Source organism: Corvus hawaiiensis, chromosome 30 (assembly GCF_020740725.1).
Source record: "Corvus hawaiiensis isolate bCorHaw1 chromosome 30, bCorHaw1.pri.cur, whole genome shotgun sequence".
Lineage (NCBI taxonomy): Eukaryota > Metazoa > Chordata > Aves > Passeriformes > Corvidae > Corvus > Corvus hawaiiensis.
In genome coordinates this window covers 14,972,849-14,990,152 of record NC_063242.1, presented here as the reverse complement: position 1 = coordinate 14,990,152, position 17,304 = coordinate 14,972,849, and the positions used below count along the sequence as shown (strand labels likewise).

Below are 17,304 nucleotides of genomic sequence, written 5' to 3'. Positions count from 1 at the left end.
AGTCTCTTAAAAGAAAAGCTGAAACTGCCCACAGTTTGTAGCTCAATTTGTTGTTTGTTGTTGTTAAATACGTGTATGCAAATGCGTAGTTAACTTTTTAATTTTTTTATGTATTTTTCTTCTGGATAAATGATTGCATTTCTCAGAGTCTGAGAATACAATTTGAATGCTCTACTTTCTAAAATTTGTCCCAGATAACTGTGTAAAGTATATGCTTTCGCTTAAAAGCATTTTAATAAATTCCCCTTTTATGCTATGTTCAAACTCTTAAAAATCCAGTGGTTCAGATGCCGCTGACGATGGGTACATGATTATAATGAAATATATATTTTTTCTGCAAAGCATATTTTTTTTCTCTCCATTTACCCTCTTCATTTAAATTTTTCCCAAGATACTACCGTTAGATTATTGCTTGTAGTCATTATTGTTCTCAGAGGGAACTAAAACAATAGCACTAAGCGGCCAGCATTGCAAGAGCTTGTCAAAATTGTAATATGCTTTTTGTTACCCAAGTGATGTGCATTTAATTGGCTACAAGCATGCCCTACCCACTGTATGACAGTGGCTACAAAAAGTTGAATCATGGTCACAATCCAGTCACCACAGGAAACATGCTCCTCCTCTACTGAACAAAAAAACCTGTGGGTTTTCTCATTAGGAACTAAACCCAGCATGAATCTGCTAAATTAATCTTTCTTCACCTAAGAAAAATTATGTTTCTGCCATAATTGTGTGGGGTTATGCATGGATTTTGGTAAAATTTATTCGTTTTTTTCCTCAGGAGAGATCTTGAGGTGATTTGGGAATGGAAGGGGTTCTGTCTTTATTTTTACCTAACTCAGTATTGACTAAATCAGAAGAGAGTATTGATCACAGCTTTTTAAAGCAGCTAAAGATTTCAGGTGAGACATTTACAAAAGACTTGATTTGCAGAGAATCGGGAAGGCACATCCCAAGAAGGAGTCATTGCCTAGGCATGCTAATAGACCAGGTGCTCAAGGGGCTTGTTAGAGATCAGTCTGCAGGCTGGCATATATATGTTGTAGGTAACATGAGGCAAGAGAGAATAAAATGCTTATATTCATTATCTATTACCGTATTCTACAAAGACAAATTTATTCTAAGATAACTAATTTTGAAAGCTTAAGTGATCAGTGGAAAGTTACATTAGATCTCCTAATGTAAGGGTATCAAAGTAACAATGAGATGGAAAAAGGGAGTATTTAAAAGCTACACAAATTGTCAAGAGCAGCTGAAGTATAAAGGAAAAAAATACCTTAAAAATCTGGACAGTTAACCTAGAGGCTATTTAAAAATCAACACACATGTTGAAGAATATGGCTTGTGTGCCTCTTAGTTTTAAATCTGCTTGACATAAGCATAGCCTAGACACAGTGACACTTCTTTGTGTTGACATGAGGATTTTTTTGCAATTTAACAAGTGTTGCCATGCAGTAAGGAGTTAACTCGAATTCTCAAACCAATAAAAAAAGGGGGTCACTCCAGTTCCACTGCAAATGAATGGGTATTGGACAGACCATTACCTCCAGAATTCCCAGAAACTTAGCTGAGAATGCAGTACTAAAAAAGATTCACATGAGAAGAAAAAAGGCAAAGAGATGATATGAAGATATAGGTATGAAGTAACTTCTTTATTTTGCTTAATCCAAAGCAAGAGTTATTGCAAGGAAAGTAACAAAGAAAAGATACCACTGCATATTACTCAATTGTATAAGTCAGTCAAAAACAAGTAACAGGAAGTTACGTTTTTAAGATGTATCTAAGAGGGAAATCTAAGGTTGTTTTGCCCAATATGGAACTCATTTCTATGCCAGTGATCAAATAGGGGTTTCAGTTACCTAAATATAGACATGTGGTGCCATTTCAGGTGACCCGGGACATCTGTGCAAGACCAACGAATGCGGCACATGAGAGACGTGTTATTCCATAGTGGCAGCTGAAAGCTAGGCAGTATATCCTGGTGGCTACATAAAGTGCCATGAGATGTTTTATGCTTAGACAACTGAGCCCTGCCCTGTGTAATTCAAGGAGTACAAAAGTGTAGATCTTTACTAGACTGAGTTGTGCTGGTGAGAACGCCTGTAAGGCAACGATGTGGGAAATCATGAAAATATGGATGAAGATATACGTGAGTCCAAACAAGCTTGACTTCTGAGTCTGCTGACTTTAGAAGAAGTTGGATCAGGTCCCAAAACTGTAAAAGCAGCAGCCATGGCTGGAGCTTAGAAAGTTCCGTGGTATCTTTCTTAAGTAAGATGGATTTTTAGGATTAAGGTCCTGTGAGCCGAATCTCTGTTCTGAAGAAACTGATAAATAGCTTAATTAAGCATAGAATAGCAAAGCACTTGGATAAGCATAGCTTGGTAGAGTCAGACAAGCAGGGGTTATGTAATGGAAGGTCACAGCTCTATAAATTTTAATTCTTGGGAAAGAATACAGAGGCTGAAAAAGCTAACCTGATTAACATAACTGATTCCAATATTCCAGCATGTTTGAAAAGCTCATTCTTGAAGACTGTTGAGTGAAATAATCCCAAGAAAATAGCAATGTAAGACCTGTGTGGAACCTGGAGATGGAATTTTAATTCATTCTGATTTACAGTGTTTGGGGTTGTAGCATGCCCTTTCTCTCTCCCAAGGGAATCCCAGGCTCTGAGATCTCTAGTTCTCAAGACTTGGAGCATAAAAGAGGACGAGGTAAAGAATTTACCTTGATCAATTTGTCTCTTGACTTGCAATTCTAAAACAATGCTATTTTAAGAAGCACTTGCCCTCTTCTTCCTCTACCATAATGTGGGATGATATTTTGCTACTTACAATGAAGTTGGGTTTTTAAGCCACTTCATATTCTTTCATTTATTCATTATCTTTTAGGAATTTTAAAGCTTCAGAAATAGCTGTTCAGAACACGTGTGGGAAGTTTCAGGTGTTTTAATGATTATTTACATTAACAAAAAAATAATGACCATCATGAAGGTCTGTCAGTCAGCTGCAAATTATATTAGCTCAGAAATCAGGCAGCAAAACAATAATACACAGGTATCTAATTAGCAAGAGTACCTCATAAACAAAGCAGCAGTAAAGTGGCTGCTTACCAGCTCTCCACCCTTGAGATCCTACCCTCAAATTGTTTTATCAACATCTTGTGCAGCATTCTGCAAAAGCCTTTATGTTTGGTTGCTTTTGAACTAAGAGAGTCGAGGGGAGCTTACGAAGTCTCCGAGAAGAAGGAGCCCTGCCAGCCTACAGATATTCTTCTGCAGAGTGGGAACTAGCCTCTAGCAGTGTTGCTATTCATAGAGATTATGAGGCAGCTGACATGAGATGAATTCATGCCATACTGTTTCGGATTGGAATTTAGAAAATTAAGTTGGAAATGTTTTCACAGTCCTGGACAGATGCAGATGACCACAGTGGAGCAAAGTTCAGTGACGAAGCCATTGTCTGGCTGCTTGGGTTTTGCCATTACTTTGTTTTGCTTTCTCTCTTACTGAATACATAATGAGTTTCCTTCAAAAACTCTGAGGTGGCAGTGTGTCTTGAATGACTTCAGCTTCTTTTGAGTACTGGCAGAAGCATTTCAAAATTATTAAACTTTTGACAACTTAATGTTATTTTATTGACAAAAGCGGGGGGGATCAAGGCAAAAATCATAATTGTAATGGGTTTCACATTAGAAGATTTAAGAAATTCATACTGAAAATCAGATGGGATTTGGAAAGCCTGTGAATGATTGAAATGAGAATTAAATGTAGATACAGTTTTCATAACCAACAAAATGAGCATGAACTTGCAACTGCTAAGGTTTTAGTTTGACTTTAAAGGAATATTTTGATTAAGCCTTTGTTCCTCAATATGTCTTTAATTACTTTTTTTTCCTCTCCATTGTTCCCACTGCAGATGATCATTCTCGAGTGAGACTGCAGCCTATTGAAGGAGAAACAAGTTCCGATTACATCAATGGGAATTATATTGATGTGCGTATCCTGATGTAGTCAACAAGCTCACTGTTGTGTTCAGTCAAAGAGGGAACTCCTACTAGTCTCACATTATTCATAATTTGTAATAGCTAATATCAGCTGCTAACATTTTTTAGCACTGGAGAGTGCTATCTTTGGAAGCTAGGTGTGCACTAAAGGAAGAAAAAAGCCTCAAAGGTTTTGTTAATCAGTGAATTAAATGAGTCGTTTCCTCCAACTGCCACTAGACCGAAACCTTGCCAGGAACACTGTATGGCTACTTTTCCTGCTGGTGCTTATATGGGCTAGCAAAATGTTATTTTCACTTTCTGTCAACAGCTTGGCATCATTCCACATTTAAAAGAAAGCTGTTTGCATATTAATGTGACAAAACTCTGTAATGCCTAATGCAGAGATTTGCAGTCTCTTGTCATCTCTGCACTTTTAAGTCGCCTTCAAAGTATATTCTGCAGCTGTTAACCAGTAATTCTAATGCAAGCAAGACATTTCATTAAATATGTAGGCTTTTTAATTATTGAAAGTGGCTTCTTTGTTCATTCTGCATCATGTTAACTTAATGTTTTACATTAGAATAAATTCTTTAAGAGACAAGGTGTTTTTGGTTGAAAGAATGAGCTCAAAAGTAGAATTGGAAATCTTTAAAAAGCCAATATTATTTATCTAAAGCCAGAAGTCTATGGATAGCAAAGTTAGTAATTTTACTGTTTACATGGAGTGCTAGATGTTAGGCTAAGTAAAACAAGTGTTGCTTCATAGGAAACTGTGCCTCCTAAAGATTTCTTGTTCAGCAGTTACATCTTCGAAAAATGATGTCACAGTTTGCAGTTCAAATTTAATTTCTAGTATGAAACACGAATGTAATGGATGTTTTTTCTCAGAATGTGGAAGAGCTAGAGCTATAGAAGAAAAGTAGGTACTTCAGTTGTAACAATCCAAAGTCTGAGGGAACTTTCTGAAGATACCTCCCATTACTGATGTTTATAAGCACATTCCAGAATCATTAAACTAAGCTCAGATTTCTGCTCAGTCCCTTGCTGTCGAAAGTATAGCACAGCCACCGAGCAGTGAAGGCACATATGGAAATACATTTAGTTAGACGCCACACTAATCTCTGAAGGGAGTAATCTGTCATGGAAGGAAAGAGAGTTCACACTGGGGACTTAGATTTGAATTCACTTTCACATTTCCTCCAACATTCAGGATTGTTCTCATTTTAGGTTAGTGGTATGTTCTTGTGTCAGATTTGAATCTTACACTAAAATATTTTAGTATGTGAGAGCTAAAGATTTGGATCATACAGTCTCATATAAAATGCTGATAGATAGCTGTATAGAAAACAGGTTTTTTTGCTTATGGAGTACAAAAGGATGGAGAGAATGTGGCCCTAGAAGAAGCAATGCCTGAGAACCAGAAAAGTCTTTCCCTCATCCTCAGCAGATGGCTTCATTGCAGAGCTTGGAGGACTGCAGGCATCCTCCAAAGACAACTCTGCCACAAAACACAGCATGAGTGTTTATAATCTTGCTAGTCAGGTTTCCATTGGAAGCGCTGCTTTTTCTACTACAGAAGCAGCTTTAATTTTGCTCCTGCATGCAGTTATTACTAGAGTTGTCGTGCTGTCAGTATAACATGTTAATAAGGGAATGGCACCATCATAGGCACAATGGTTATGATGTATTTTTTCCCATGCTTTTTTTTTTTCACTGGGAAATGGAAGTGTTTGATCCCAGGCACTAAGAATTAGGTAACACATAGCAGGAAAAAAACCCACTCTGTAGCTCTCTGAACTTCTCAGTTCATAGACTTCCAAATTTTGCTTCAATGTCATGTAAAGAAATCAGTTCTTTAATTCATGTTATTCTTTCTGTAATATTCAAAGTATCTTCAGTTGTTTTGATTCTTTCCCACCTTGTATCACTACATTTCCCCTTGCTCTTTCACAAAGAAATTGCAGTGGCATGCATGCTACAGCCTTAAGTTCTTCCTGCTGATGACTGACAATGCATCATAACCACTATTCAAATATTAACACTCCTACAACTGAACTGATCAGCATACTTGTACATGCTCTAAACATTTGGTGACACTCCCATCACATCAGAAATTCAAATACTATACAAATGCTATCATTACATTTTAGCAACCTGTTCCATGTTGCAAAGAATGCTTAGAGTGTTGGTCTTTTATTGCTTGGCCAACTTGTGATTAAGTTGCTCTTGTCATCAGAGTTGTATTATGTTCGTCCTGAAAAGGTATGTTCATACCAAATGATTTAATCAAAGAACTTATCCTCCTTTTTACTGTTGAGAAATAAAACATAAATAAATCACCATGGGCAAAGTGAACACCATGCCCTCCTGCCTTCCTCAGGCTGAATGCAAATCTGACATTGTTTAACTGTTAAAAAAGGGGTAGGCTTTGCAGTCAATAGCAATAGGTGAAGGTGTATCTCAGACTCCATGAGCACCTAATGCCATTAACTGTAAGGGCTAGGGAAGATTTCATGCTGTTCATTTTCAGCAGAGCCAACAAGGGACTGAAAGAACATATTACCTCTGGCCCCTAATGTACAAGGCTGCAACTTAAGTATTCTGCAGAAAACACATTTGCTTTTGTTTCCTTTCTCACTTGCCCTTCTCCAAATGGAAAGAACTTTTGCATCTAATACATTATTTGTACTGTTGTGACATTTACGGAATACTATCCTAAATGAAGTTTCACTCATAGGAACATAGCCAAGGTGCATACTGCTGATTTTTTTTTTTCTTTTCAATTTATTCTAGGGTTATCATAGACCAAATCATTACATTGCCACACAAGGTAAGTTTATCACCTTTTCCTTGTGGTTATGTGAGGCTAAGAGGTTTTGGTACTTGAATTGCAGTTTATTCTCTCTAACATGCATTTTTGCCACAGTCAATATCCAAGGTAGAGTCCAGTCAATCACTTAGGTAGAAATGAGGAAACGGAATTAATATCAAATTTTCAGGTATTTCAAGTAAGCAGTCCTTCACCTTTGTGTTAAAATAGGTTTTGAGTAAAAAAGCAGAATGCATCCTTTTTCAAAGAAGTTACTCAGCATTATGTTACTCATGAAAAAAGAAATGAGTCATGGTAGAAATATTTGGTAACTGTTCAGAGAGACAACAGTGTCATGAAAATGTGTGTTCTCTTAACTGTTCAATGATAACTAGGCTCCAGGTCCTTAATATACAAAACTCTTCAGCTAGCAGCTTCTGGTAGAGGACCAAAAGATGTTTAAACACTGGCAGGAGGATTCATCACAGGGTTCTACAGAGACAGTTTTACAGGCCGTCATTTAAAAGCTTGCTCAAGAAAAAGAGTCTATTCTTTTATCAACATGCAAATTAATTTTCAATTTGTACTTGTCTTTAAAGACATAATTTGCGCATTCTGATGCAATCCTTATTTATTTTTTTGGTCAAGTTCAGAGCTGGAACAAATGGGAAGAATGAGTCTTCTGTGACTACTTAGTCACAATATTGAACAATATGCCAATCTCCTGCCTGTGCTTGGATAGCATGTGTGTGAAAATTCGATTGCTCCTCCACTGCTTGGAGGGAATCTTTTTTGTAATAGGTAGTCTGTGACAGAGCTTCTTGCATTTGCCCGTGGATCTGAAAAAGCTGAGCTCCACCCACAGATGTTATTTCAACCTTTTAAGGGACCCAGCTGGAGTACTGAGTATAATATGCTCCAAATAATCTTAACATGTGTTGGATTTAGAGGTCCCATACTTTTTAAGGATTTTTTTAACAAAGCAGATAAAATGTTGGCCATGTCAAATAAGGGGTCTTGCTGTGATTTAACTTGTTTCTTAAATATCCCAGTCTGCTGCCTCCAGTCCCCACTTCCACCAGTGGGAGGTTTCATATCTATGCCTTGCTGTACCTTAGCTTTCCACAGTCTCAAATGTGGTGCTGCTTCATGTCAGATGACAGTGGGGCAGGACACAGATGTTATTTCTAGAACCACTTCACTAGTGTCAATATTACACTTTTAGACCAGAGTTTTACACTTCCAGAATTTGTGATCTTAGAATATGAGCCATTTAAATGTGCTTCCTCTTCCACTTCTGCTGCCCACCCATCACGTTGAAGGAGCATTTGAGCAACGCTCTCAGGCGCGTGGTGTGATTCTCGGGCTGCTGTGTGCGGGGCCAGGAGCTGGACTCAATGATCCTTGTGGATGCCAGGATATTCTATGATTCTATTCTATGTCTGCCTTTTTTAGTAAGCCCATCACGTGCCACAACTTGCAGTGCAGCCCGCAATGTCCATGCAATGTTTTAGAACACACTTTCATCAGCTATGTATGAATACATCATGCAGCACAACAGTTAAGCTGAATTTTTAATTCCCTTGATACCTACTTTTCATCAGTCTTTAAATAACTTTTCCCATTCTCCCTTTTCTCCTCCACAGCAGCTTTCACAGGTGCACATGCCTATTGTTCTTTGACGGAAAGTATCATTATGTGAGTCAGTTTTAAATCTCCAAGGAGTTAGAATGATTGATATTTAATTTTCCTATGTTCTTAAGCTGCATTCAACATATCAAGTGTTAATGAGCAAATATAATTGTTTGAAGTGAAGAAGTGGCAAATTTAATCAGTTTGTAATAGACTACCAATCTGCTTTTAACAGAGCTGGGAGTTGCCTAATCACCTGTTTATTGAAGTGTTACTGTCTTTCATACTAACCAGAGTCTGACATGCAGACTAGTAGCTTTCCACCTTGGCATTCATAGCAGCCTGCTGCTACCTTGAATTAGGGGAGGAAACATTTTTTAAAAGAATTTCTTAATGGAGGCTTTCTCAACTAAAAATCAAAAATTATTTTGCTTCAGCTTTTAAGAGTAATACATTCAGAGTGTGCAATTTCAATTACAAAATTAATATCAATTTTCCTTTATGTGATAAGTATAATGTGAGTGGCAGACTGAATTTACAGCTAATAAAGACTTTTGGTGATCTGCTGTAATTGGCATCAACAGATGGCATCCGCACCTGAGTCACCATGATTAAAAAGAATCCCTCGTCAAAAGCCAGCATATTGGGTCATGCAGAACCAGCAGGCTGGTGCAATTTAAAAACTCATTATTTTGCTTTATATATCCCTTGTTCCCATGGATATAATTCTTCTTTTTATAGGAGAATATCAAGCTCCTGTATGATCTGTTGAATTTACTGGCAGGTAAGGGTTATTTTTTTCGCAGGAGTTAGGTAATCAATGAATTTTAACCAGGCCTTTCCATGAGAGCATTAGGTTGAAGATCTGTACAGTGCTTATTCTCACAGATACTGCTGGATGTTCTGATTAGTGTATGACTTCTGATCTAGCAAGTTGCACCTTGATTACTGAGCAGGAAAAAATAATTGGGTTTGTATGTATTTGTTCTTTGTCTCCTGAAGCTCAGGTAGTTTACTGAGCTATGTTGTAGCTTCTTTTAGTCTCTATCAAGGGCTTTGGATGCTTCCTCCTCCACAGTACCAGCAACTGTAAATGATGAGTGACAAATGTTAACACAGTTCTGCAGCATCACTCATGGCCATTTCCACCAGGGCTGGTTTTCAAGGTCAGTCATGTGAAACAGCAGATACTCACATGCAAGCTTCATGTCTTCATATATGAAGTACATTCTTTTGTGCATCTCAGACTTTTCAATACTCCCCACACTCTGCTTGCTGCAGCATGCAGAGGAGCCGGATCTAAGATGTTTTGTGGAAGCACTTCAGAGCATATCTTAATGACTATAAAAAGTTACCCTTGAAAATAAAACAATTTTAGATACAATGGAGCAGTGTAGCTTTTCAACCTCTTCTTTTTCCTCTGTTGTAAAGCAGATGCTAAATTGCTTTCTGTATTGCTTATTATGGAGACAGACATCAAGTCAAGTTTCAGTCAGGAGGAGTTTTTTAGGAATAAGTTAGAAACTTTTGAAAATAAATATTTACCAAAAAAATGTTTACAGTCTTCACTACCAACAGCATAAACTTGCCACTCTAATAAGCCCTTTCATATTCCTTCTCTTTTCTGCAAAATACTTGTCTTTCTTCCACACACAACTGTATGTGCTGTGTGAACATTTTAATAAGGGTTTTCAGAAACAAAAACACATTCTCTTTCAAACTGAAACTTCCCTTTTAGACATCTGAAGCAGAAATAGTGCATTGAATAACAATAACCTTAACTTCCTTGGCATGTTTTTTTTGGTTTTGTGTCGCAAAAAGTTGTCACGACTACAGCAGTCTGGAAGTTCCACACTTCTCTTTACAAAGAAACTCTTCCTTCTATGGTTTTAGCCTCCAGATGAATAGTAACGTTTGAAATTACTTCAGGGAGAATTGAATAACAGCAAGGCAAAATAGTTGTCCACAATTTTTCAGTTTTATAGATGCTGTCATTTTTGCAGGATGTGGGACTGAAAACAGCCATTCTGTTTTCCTGATAGGTATACAAAGTGATTGAATTCTATGTACCTGTATTAATCTGGAAGATTCAACTGTGTTTGATGCTGTTCTTTACTTCTTAATCTTCAAAACATTAAAAAGGTGGTTGAAGCCATCTGTCTTCAGACAGAGAGATGAGCCCATTCTAAGCCCCCCTTTGAAAACGTGAGGCTTTCTAGAACCCCGTTCACCTGTTTGCCATAGTGATGACAAATGCCAAAGAAGTTACTTTTTGCCCCGACCCAAACATGTACAGAAGTTAGACCCTTTACATATGAAAGTGACATCTCCAGGTTATATTGTGAATGGTAAATTCACCTTAGCTCTCTTGCTACCGTTACCCACCAAAGACTCATGATAACAATTACATTTGAGTATCTGTTAAAAGTTGGTACTTTCACTAGTGTTGAGGACAAAAAGAAACTGGGTGTACTAAAAGCTGGTAACCATCAAAGTCAAAACTTTTAGAAGTTGCCACTTTATGGTACATGAGAATACCAGAGTTTCTATCTGCCTCTTCATTTGTAATAGGAGGTTTTAGTGATAACTGTCAGAACAGCTATCTTTCACTATTTTCATGATTTCTGTATTTTCCCGTCTTTCTTGCAGTCAGCTGTGTGGTAGTTTTGTTTGTGCAGGGAATGAGACACCCCATTCAGGTGGAAGGCTGTAAGTGCAGAGCTAGCATAGTTTTCTAATAGGTACAAAGTTGACTTAGGCTTTGTTGCAGTGTGTCGTTTCCCTGAATCTTTGTGTATAGACCGAGTGAAACAGGAGCGGTGTTAGAAAGCCGCTGATAGGTTCGTTGCTAGGTGAAGGCACTTGCATTCTTCGCGTGTGACTACATTTTGCATGGAATAGATGCCCGCCTTTCATATACCTTTGGAAATTCTCTGAAAGTACAAACAAGCTCTAGATACTATATAAATATTTATTTAATATTTATTTGCCAGTATAAATTCCTAAATCCCATGCAGGCTGTTCTTGCACTTGCTTGTCAATGTGGCTTGTGAAACAAGTTTGAGAAAACGATGATTTTTCTGGAGTGCATTGTCAAAGCCACAGAGCAAGAAAAAGCAGTTCTTCCTATCATCTCCCCCACACAGACTGAGCTGCAGTAAATCAGACATAAAGGACTTCAGAGCATATATAGATCTTTGTCTCAAACACAAGATACTGGTTTGATTTGTCTGTTGTGAAAATCAGACTAGAAAAGTTACAACAGATCTCGGCATATCAGAATAAAGAAGTAAGAGAAATGAGAGTCTGCAGTAAATAATTAGAGGCAAATCAAGCAAATGGCAATGTTTCAAAGTTGTAATGTAGAAAATAGAAGATTGTGTGAAAAGTAATATATTGGTCCTCTTTAAAAAATGTGGCTATAAAATATATTCTGCAAACAAGGAAGTTATCCTTTTTCTTAAATTCAGAAGCTGAACATGCTGTCCTTGTGAAACAAACACTTTCAGTAAAGAACATTATAAGGATGACCATCTATTAGTGTTGCTTAGACTCCTAATTGCTATATTATGCACTAGAATCCATTTTTTGTTTGAGGAAGATGTATACAGCATCAGCCTTACAAATTGACCTGCATGTCTGTATTTTAGGGGAAGGCAAATTATGAAAAGCTGATGCGTGATGAGAAGTTTTCCATGTTCGACAAAGAATCAGCCATAAATTGGGCTTGATAGGGAAGGTACCTAGCACTCTTGACAGAGTTCTGTTAACACACCTGTTAATCAGTGAAGCCTAATGCTAAAGCAGAAAAGAGGCAGAGAAATACAGTTTGTCAGAAAAATCGCATAGGCAAAGCATCTTTTTTCTGTGAAGTGTATTTACCAGATGGTCTTCAGCCATTTGGAAGAAGAAGGCTTTTGGGTCTTCTCATCTGCTAGGGAAAAAAAGGAGTGTAGCAAATTTACAAAATAGAATGTATTTCAGAAACAAATGTATCAAGAAAAAAGTAAGGCAGGGCTTTTTAGGTTTTTTGGTGTTTGGGGGTTTTGGGGGGGGTTTTGGTGGGTTTTTTGGAGGGAGTTGGGGGCTTTTGTTTGTTTGTTTTTTGGTTTTGTTGTTGTTGTTGAGTTTGGGGGGTTTTTTTTGTCTTGTGACCATATCCAAATCTTTGAAATCTGTCATCTTTTCTCTCTTACATATCCTTTGGTGGCAACTGAAATCTCTATATGGATATGGCCACCAGTGCACATGACAGTCCAGGTGATTTTGAAGCACTACCTTTGAAAACAAGAAAAGATACAGGCTTATTGGATTAATTTCTTTCCCTGTCCGTCTGTATCCTTCCATGCAGTTGCATGTTCAGATGTAGACTGTGGAGATTCCCTCTGCTTCTGCTAAATCTCATTCTGCTGCAAGCATGCTCATGTATTGTGTCTGTATTAAGCACAAATACATGGCAGGTTAGAATGGTATTCCTGGTTTACAGTGTATATCAAATACTGCAGTCTCCCATAAAATATAATGAAAAAACAGAATTAAAATGTTTACATTGCCCTTTCCTACTTGAAGTGGTGAAAATAACCAGGTGGTCCCCAAAAATAACAACGAATAATAGTGCTGAATTTTTTGTGATGCAGATTTGATTTTTAACCATAATTACCTTGACATTAAAAGGAAAAATATCCAATACACATTTATTTCTATTACTTTTGTACATATCTTGATCTGACTAATAGTTGTTTGATACTGACTATTTCTGTGAGGAAGGAATAAATGTACCAGTGTTCTCTATCCTTAAATATAAATATACATTGTGAGTGATACATCTCACTCATGAGATACTTACCAGGACAATAAATTATGACAGAGGTTTTTTCTATCATTTTTACTTATGCTTTAATGTAGACTAAATTATCTTGTTTGTTCATCTAGGTAAAGTGTTCATGCTAATGCACTTAAACTCCCAGTACGACTTTAAAAAATACAGCATCTGAATATCTTACTCACATGCATGGGCAACATTCCTTCACAATAAGGTCCTTGGGGAAAAATAAAAGAAACAAGTAGCCAAAATGAACTCATATTTTTGAGCTAGAGAATAGTGATGATTTTATTACATCCTGATGCTTATGATTGACTCAACATGGAAATAGAAAGTAGAAATGCAAAAAACTAATTAGGTTCTTTTGTCCATTCCCTAAGGAACCTTCTACTGAAGGGGATAAAATGATCTTAAACTTCTCATCCATCATCAAAATTGATTCTGCATTACAAGTTGATATGAAGAACCCAGTCCAACAAGTCAATTACTTAAGATTTTTGTTTTGGAAATGTTAGATGCAGCATGTTTTTTACAAAAAAAAAAAATCTGTATGTGTTAGTCTTTCCAAGCTCAGATGAGCTATTTAGAATGAGTGATTAATAGGTATTCATATTTCCATGATGCAAATCACACTTATTGAGAAGAATGCACAAAATAGAAACAAAAGCAGCTTTCTTAGTGGAAAACACTGATTCAGCAACTGAAACTTACTGTTGGACTGCTTTCACAAAGACAGTTCGGTTTGAACCATGGTCTCAAGCCTCCTGGAATAAGCCTTCAGTCAGAGCTGTGACCTCAGGCAGAGAGCCAATACCTCGTTGCTGTTCCATCTGAATGTGTTTATACCTGTATCTCAGGTTCCCAAATGAGTCACCTATCATTCTTTCAAGATGCTTGACTGTAATTAAACAATCAAAATGTCTGTAGTACATAGAGAGAAAGAAGGTCCCTGTGTGAGTGAGACCTACTTCTCTGTAGCCAGTACACTCCACCAGAAAATACATCAAGGCCCCTAGTTACAATTGCATTATTTAAAGCTTTTCTGTTTCATAGAAGAAAAAACTGAAGCACACTCCCTGCAAGCCACTGTCCAGCAGTGCTGTCTTAAAAGCTGCAAGGTAAAGATTCAAGGCTCTGGCATTATTCAGGTATCCCACATAACTCTCACTAGGGAATTTTTAAGCCCCAGGACTGTTACATGTTATTCAGAATTTGAAAGATATTGGATTTACCCAGTCTGAGAAAATGTTAATGAGAGGAACAGACCATTTAACATCTCTGCTGTGGGGCAAGCAAATTTTATGAAAGAAAGAGTTACTCTGTTATACTGGATGAATGACTATAAACTACAACTACACTGTTTTGATGGGGTGGGTTTGGTTTTTTTTGTTGTTTTTTCCTGCAGTTAAGGTCAGAAAAAGCAGCTTTCTTGAGTGGCATAAGGGTACATATGAGCATTAGGACAGTAGTACTATGTACACATATGTACACAGCTTTTATTGCATTCAGCTTTGTCTCATCTCAGGCTAACTGTTTAAATCTGGACAATTTCTGATGCTGCCAGTTCCTCTGTTACCAGTCAGCAGTACTTCTGTGAGTAGTCAAAAGGTGTTGTGGAAATGTGCTATTTATTCTTTGGGAAACCATATGACATTTTCATTTTTTTTCATTCAAATAGAACAAACTGAGCTTGTATTGGAAATCTAGCCGTGGAGAAATGTCAATCAATAAGTGTGTAACACTTTATTAGATGGAAACTTAGCTGACAGCATTAGCTGTAGTATTATAAAAATGTCTTAAATAGCACCTGTCAAGAGTGCACAAATAAAGTGTGGTCTCAGACTTTAAAATAAGTGGAGCAATGACTTGTTTCTGAACATGGTGGAAATACTAACATGGAACAGGAACATGTAAGATTTTTCAGGAATGTAGAAGCAGTCGTGTTGTGGTTGCTGTATATTGTACCAAGACTGTTCAGTTCATTCAAACTCTACCTTGCTTCTCTTGTCTTTCAAGGTGTGTTTGGCTTCTTGTAACTGTGAGGGGCATGAACACCTTTTGTGTATTCATGGGCATTTAATAAGTGATGCACTTGTGCTACAGTGGAGCTCCAGTCCTGGACTGGGATTTCTACATGGTACCATAATGCAGACAAAATAATGCATTGAGATGGGCACTGTTCCAGCCCAGTTAAATCTGTATCAATAAAGAAAAGAAAATGCCATATGATATTCCAGAGAATAAATACCACATTCCCCCATCTGACTAGCCACAGAATCGCTGCAGAATAGGATCAGAGGAAATGCCAGCAAGAGAAATGATCCAGCCCTAGCCTACAATTGATGTGTATGTGAATATACACACAATTAGAAAATATGCATTTTCAAACTAATTATCTAGTTTTATGAAATGAGCAATTTTAAAGAAGAAAATCTCTGGAGTTTTGTCACTGCTCAAAGGATATGTATTTTTAAGTATCGCTATATTAAACCGGGAGTTCCGAATGGTGTTCTGCGTTAGTGGCTTTTTATTTTAGCTATCTGTGAAACACTTGCATTTTTTCATAAAACAGTGGGACTCTGGCTCTCCACTACTGTACATTGTAAATAGCAGTGGTTTTATTTTCTTTTTATTTTTGGAAATAGATGGAGAATTTACAGGTCAGTCTTATCCTCTTCTTATTCCTGTGAGAGGTCTAGTGCTGACTCCTTAAATATAGGAGTAGGTGGTATAGAAAGCCAGCCAAAGCACTGGTCAGTCTCGTGGGAGCTATACATAAAATTTCCACATGCTCCTCAGTCACTTAGTAATCTAAGCCTTGTTGAAAGCTAATGGGACTTGAAAGCACTTCGAACATTTCATTTTGTGAAAGCCAATTTTCACATACAGCAGTGTGCAGGCAGCAGGGCTGGCTGACTGGCTAGCTTGATGCAGGTAGGATTCAGTTTGTGCTTGAAAATCAGCCAATTACTATTCACTGTGCTATCCCTTGGCTGGTAATGAGAGAAAGCTGTGTTTTTCCAGAGAAAAGGATACAGTAGAAAGCCTCTGTGTTGCCAGTAGCTGCACTGGGCAGGATTTGTCCCAATAAAGCATTTCAGCTTGCTTTATAAGCAGCGCTTTCCGGAAATGTCAAGCTAACAGGATTCAGTCAGATCTGTTTTTTATTGACAATCCATCTAAGTAAGGAAATAATGAAAAGCACATTTTAAATTCGTATCTCCATCCTGATTAACTCACTTGAGTATAGCTGAGGTGACTTACTGTGGAACAGTGTTGCTGCATACTGTTTTCTTGGGGCATTGTAAGGTGGTATCATTGCAAAAGGCCAAAAGAAGAAATGGGAGACTGGCTGCAACTCAGATATATTTGATATGCATGGTATGTTCTGAAGCCTGGGTTAAAACTAGTGTTAGGAGAAAACAAACAATTTTATTTCCTTGTCAATTAAGTTCTAGCAGAATTTTTGCTTACAAAATGATACCTTTTCTTACCTATGAGTTCATTACTGCCTCTGCAAGCAAGTGGCTTCTCTCTTTGCCGTCTCTGAATCTACTACAATGGAAGAATTGTTAAAATAAGGTCTAAGACTGGGGCAGAGTATTTTGCCATACCTCACATGAGAGTAGCATAGCCTCAGGCTTCCTTGCTGGTCTAATATATCTATAGGGAACCAGCCTTGTTGGTAAGTCATCCACAACTTTGTTCATTTATATTTTTTCCAAGGCAAGAGACGTTTGCAGGAAGATTTTATCAGGAAATCCAGAATAGCTGTATAATTACAATATAGCCCTGCTGAAGATTATGTAATAATTAATACTTATGAGGCTGAAGTTAGAAAGTGCTTTTCAAATGTCATCACACTCAACATTGGAATTAAATATGAATTCAAATGAAATAACGGGATAAAAGCAAAAACCTTTTTTCAGCTCATTACAGGGGTTTTATTTATTTCATTGAGATTCTTTAGTGCATAAAATGTGTATGACAGCTAGAAACTAGCAATTAATAAATAACACTGAAGCATTAGTGGCCAAGTTTTGCCAGTACA

General features: G+C 37.3%; 1 protein-coding gene across 11 annotated transcripts in view; it reads left to right on the top strand.

Annotated features, from left to right (window-relative positions):
* The window catches only part of PTPRM (protein tyrosine phosphatase receptor type M), a 460,837-nt gene that overhangs the window by 402,471 nt on the left and 41,062 nt on the right, over window positions 1–17,304 (top strand). For all 11 annotated transcript variants that reach the window (XM_048289399.1, XM_048289394.1, XM_048289392.1 and 8 more), the window contains 2 exons: window positions 3,921–3,997; window positions 6,784–6,820. In XM_048289399.1, coding sequence (XP_048145356.1) covers window positions 3,921–3,997; window positions 6,784–6,820 — 114 coding nt within the window. The remainder of the gene's footprint in view (window positions 1–3,920; window positions 3,998–6,783; window positions 6,821–17,304) is intronic.